This window comes from Apium graveolens, chromosome 11 (assembly GCF_009905375.1).
Source record: "Apium graveolens cultivar Ventura chromosome 11, ASM990537v1, whole genome shotgun sequence".
NCBI classification, from domain to species: Eukaryota; Viridiplantae; Streptophyta; class Magnoliopsida; order Apiales; family Apiaceae; genus Apium; species Apium graveolens.
In genome coordinates, this window is record NC_133657.1 from 118,360,620 (window position 1) to 118,365,364 (window position 4,745).

The 4,745-nt window shown below is 34.3% G+C and overlaps 1 protein-coding gene across 2 annotated transcripts; it reads left to right on the top strand.

Annotated features, from left to right (window-relative positions):
- The first annotated feature begins 2,400 nt into the window (after positions 1-2,400).
- Positions 2,401-4,270, top strand: LOC141697249 (uncharacterized). Of its 2 annotated transcripts, XM_074501532.1 has the most exons (4): positions 2,401-2,425; positions 2,580-2,691; positions 2,788-2,931; positions 3,295-4,270. In XM_074501532.1, exons 2-4 carry the CDS (start codon positions 2,612-2,614, stop codon positions 3,896-3,898), a joined length of 828 nt encoding a protein of 275 aa, XP_074357633.1. In that variant the 5' UTR covers positions 2,401-2,425; positions 2,580-2,611; the 3' UTR covers positions 3,899-4,270. The 2 variants fall into 2 exon arrangements, with proteins under 2 accessions (XP_074357633.1, XP_074357632.1); XM_074501531.1 differs by lacking the exon at positions 2,401-2,425 and having other exon boundaries at positions 2,433-2,691.
- Positions 4,271-4,745: the final 475 nt, after the last annotated feature.

A 4,745-nucleotide genomic window follows, 5' to 3' on the forward strand; every position in this document is an offset into this window, starting at 1 on the left:
TGTTGAAGGCATGCCCTCCAGAATCTTGCCTTTCCTCTTGCTCCACTTACCAGACAGAACGTCCCGATTAATATTCCCAACAACCACGAGGTCAGGCAAATTAACAGGGCCCTCAACGTTCTTTGAGACATGTTGCATCTGAATCATAGACTTTTCCGAAGGGGAGACATTAACCCAGCCTCATTTACGGGGCGAGCATAAGATTTATGCAAGTTATCACCATCAATATAATTCACATAAATACTAAAATAGTAGTTAACAATCACAAGAGGTTCGGGTTCAACCACATTAACAAAAGAATCTGAAAGTTGGGGAGGAAGGTTCACCTGAGATTTAAATACAACCAAACGATTATCAGGCCGCACCATATTAAGAGGAACCGTATCTTCTTGAGCCACAACTAAAGCACCCATCCCATCCTGACCTAGATCCTGTTCTGTAACCTCTGAAAGCTCCGGAATAGGTGTATCAAAAACCCGACCCAAGCCAAAATCATCTTCTACCTCAAATGAGATGAATCTCTCCATGTCTCTGTTCAGATGTGTTGCAAGATCTACAAATATTGTAGGAGTTTTATTGATTTTTTTCAGATGAGTCATTCTATAGATGGCTAGATATTTAGCAGTGCCATTTGCAATATACGCTGAGTAAGAGATTCCATTTTAAAATTTATAAAAACATGAAAAATAAAATAATTGTTTAAGGTCAATTATTTTTTTCAATTTAACCATAAAAAAATCAAATTAGAATAAAATAAGTGGAATGAGGAGAGTAAAATAAATTACTGACAACCGAAATTATCAATGCTTTAAAATGTCGGCTTTTAATTTTACAAAATCTTTTTAAACCTTGTTTTATTACACCGGAAACAGGCTTATAAAAAAGTATTCCAGTTTGAAACATACATGGCCTGGGCGTAGGTTCTAGAAGGAAAAACAAAAAAAGATGTTCACAAATTATAATTGAAACTTTGGGCGCAGAAGAGATTTTGGAGGCGGAAGAAACAATTATAGTTTTCATTGCGCTTTATATTCACTCTGGTTCTACTCTCTCTACTTTGTTTGAATCTTTCATTACAGAGATGTTTTTTTGAGGTGGGGTTGAGATGACCTTTCTAAGTATATGTATGTTTTCTTATGGTAGATTTAGTAGCATTTATATGATTGTGTTTGTTTACATAACATAGTGGCAGGTCCGAAATGTGTGTTTGAATAAAGAGTTGTTGCAATGGTTGAACTCTTGTGTGAGTTGTCCTCCTCGTGTGAGGTTAATAGTTCGACTTCTGATGTGTGCTTGCTTAATTAATTAGCAAAAAAATTATGTGTTTATATATCTATTTATTTGTGTTGAATGTGTGTTTGTAAGAATGTGGGAGGGGATATAAATGTTGAGCTACTCATTTTGGTGGGCTTTGAATATTCATTATATTTATTTAGGCTATTCAGGTACTAATATTATAAATTTTATTGGTTTTGGAATTTTTTATTTAAGCCAATGTCTCTGTTGAGGCTCGGACCTTCGACTTGTTGTCAAGATCGTTAGGGCCTGGTTACTTGTACTTTAATAAGGCTTTTTCTTTTATAACATTATTCATAATTTGTTAGAAAAATTTGGTTTTTTTCCTCGTTATCTTCGCAAGTGAATCATTACCTGTTTAAATTTTGTTCATTTTTTTGATTGATTATGTTTTTGAGGGCGTTTAAAAATTAAATAGATTTGAAATTTGATTCAGGTAAAGAATAGTCCCGTTCCATATTAATGTTTTGAGTGGGAGATATAGGAAGGAGACTTTCGAAGAGGATAATGAATACTGTGAACCTGAATTTAAATGAATAATGAAGATGATTTACTGTGCTGAAACATTTCAGTAATCTTCTGATTTTAGCTACTGGACTACATATATATAGATTAGCTAGTTGTGCTAGTTTCATCTCCAATGTGAGTTGTTATGCATATATTCCCATTTGCCTCCCTCGAAATCAAGTTGAATTTGTCAGTGTCAAATATTTATGATCCAATCAAGTATTCTACTGATATCTTATGGTGAGCAAGTTATTTAACAAGTTAAAGGTTTTAATAGGAACTATAGCTATTACTAATCTTAGGGTTAGATTGATTGAATTAAAAAGTTCGTGGTTCAATTGTTATATGGCATTAACTTGACTATGTTGAAAACCTCTTTAGGCTAGAAGAAATATTGAACCTAAGTGTCCTAGTTGTCCATGTGTGTATATTATATATAGATTTCTCTCAGATATGTAACATAATTATGATAATCTTAATAGATCCTTAGCAAAGAAAATATTGAGCTACATAGATAGGGACTAGGGAGGGGTGAAACGCATGTTGTGTGTAGATGGGAGTGGTATAATATATAAAGAGTAAGGAAAGAGTGAAAGCAACTTGTGAGTTTGTCATCTCTTATGTAATGAACTTATCCTCTATCTGTCTCTCTCCCCTTTAACATTATTTTATATCTCTCTTCTTGTTTAATAATTAGAAGGTGCTCTGAATTTGATCAACTCTACCTTCTTCATTTGCTAAAACTCTTGCTACTCACTTATATAAATTTCTTACAGAAATTACTTGCAAGAAGAGAAAGAAAATTGTCATGGAAAGCTCTGATCATTCTCGGATATTGAACACAATCATATCAGACGATGTTTCAGAAACTCAGGCTTCCAAGAAACAGTTTGTTTGCTAAATCTTTTTGAGTTTTATGTATTCATTATGAAAATCTAGAACACTTATTTTTTCTTGTGTTTAATGTGTTGTAAATATAAACAGGAAGATATTCCAGAAGAGAGTATTAGCTGTAAAGATTGATGAAAATGAATATGAGAAGAAGCAGAAGAATGACGGGCCGCCTTCTGATTGTTGGTCTTGGAGGAAGTATGGGCAAAAACCAATCAAAGGATCTCCCTATCCCAGGTAACCCATGAAAAGTGGGAAGCTTTTATGACATGAAAATTAATTACATTTTCTTAAGATGCAAAATCATATTAGGATTGGTTGTCATCAACAAATGGCTCGCGGTGCTTTCCATCTCAATGTAATCATTCAATTATGTCATAGAAAGAATATAGATAGAGGCTCAAAGCATCTACATCTTTTTCTTTAGTTTCTTGAAATTGGTTCCCGTAATAACCTTGAAATTTCACTTTCCAATATGCATGTCGAACATGCCCAAAAGAGCATCCATCATACACGAGTCTTTAGTTTTTTCCTCTCTTTATAAAGTAAGATTTACATGATGAGAATATATTTTGGCACTTCAATATTATATTGTTGCAGGGGATATTACAAATGCAGCACATCAAAGAGTTGTTCAGCCAAAAAACAAGTGGAAAGATGTAAAACAAATGCTTCCTTGCTCATTGTCACTTACACCTCAACTCATAACCATCCGAGCCCCAAAGAACCAATGCAAGTAGAAGATTCAAAACAGTCAGAAGATATAAAACAGGAGGATGCACTCAAGATTGAAAATGGTGGAAATGAAGAAGCTAAAGAAGAGGATGACAAAGATCAAGAACCGGTTAATGTTCAAAAAGATGAAGCGGTTAATTTCCCAGAAAATGAAGCTAGTACTCAAAATATATCTGATTTTTACTACTGCCAGTCGCCATTTACTTGCAACTCTGATCATCAATACTTGATCACTACAATTGTACACGAAGAAGAAAGATTGGGTAGCCCATTGATAGAGAAGTTAGAAAGTGTGGTGTTTGAAGAAAAATCAGAGAAGCCACTTTGTTATCCTCATCTCATGACATTCTCAACACCCAAAAACGAAGAAAATGACTTCTATGATGAGCTTGGAGAACTGCCCATATCTTCTTCATTGACGAGATTCATGAGGAGCAATTTCTCTGAGGATAGGATTCTTATTCAGTAGTAGCTATAATGGGAAACAGTTTCGTAGTGATTTTTAACTTATTATTGGAGTATCATTTAAGATATGTATCTAATTGTCTGTTCATATGTAATTAAAGCTAGTTTGGTTTGATATCAAATTGTAGTCTGTTGGATGGCAAAAGCATCTCAAATTCCTCAGGTTCTAAAAAACAGCCAGAGCTAGTAAAAATATTTTTGGATTCTTCGATTCTAATCATATATTTCTTGAGTTTGTATACAGTTTCTGTAGAAAGATGAACTAATTGGAGAGAGAAGAGAGGAGATAGTTACAATCTCTAATTTGAGGGTAGCATGAGGATCACAAGCTTGGTGCTAAAAAGGTGTTTTTGCAATATGATAAGACCTTTTTCTAGCTTATGAGTGATTCAAGTTTGTGGAGTGGAGAAAATGTGTGTTTAGCATTTCTTTGGCGTCTACAGATTGTAACCATATGTCTAGAGGCATGAATATCTCATTTTGTGTGCTTGTGCTTTTTGTCTCGACTAGCTGATAGCAAATATCACAAGGGGCTTGGTTCAGATGCATGAATCTAAACAGGCCTGCTAGCAAATATAAATGGGCATACACTAGTCATGGTCCATATTTTCGATACTGTAATTTTTTATATCATCTAAACGTATATGCACAAATTTGTAGTCTTATAACACAAAATGGCACACCTCAGAATCTTCAGTACCCTTGCCTAGGACACCCCCAAAGCTGTCAAAATATGTAACATTCCATTATTATTGATGACTCTCTTGTTGCTTCGCTGCTGTTCTTGTTCCTTGAATTTCATAATCAAATCAAGGATCTAAACAAATGCCTCCTCACAACCCCATTCAAAT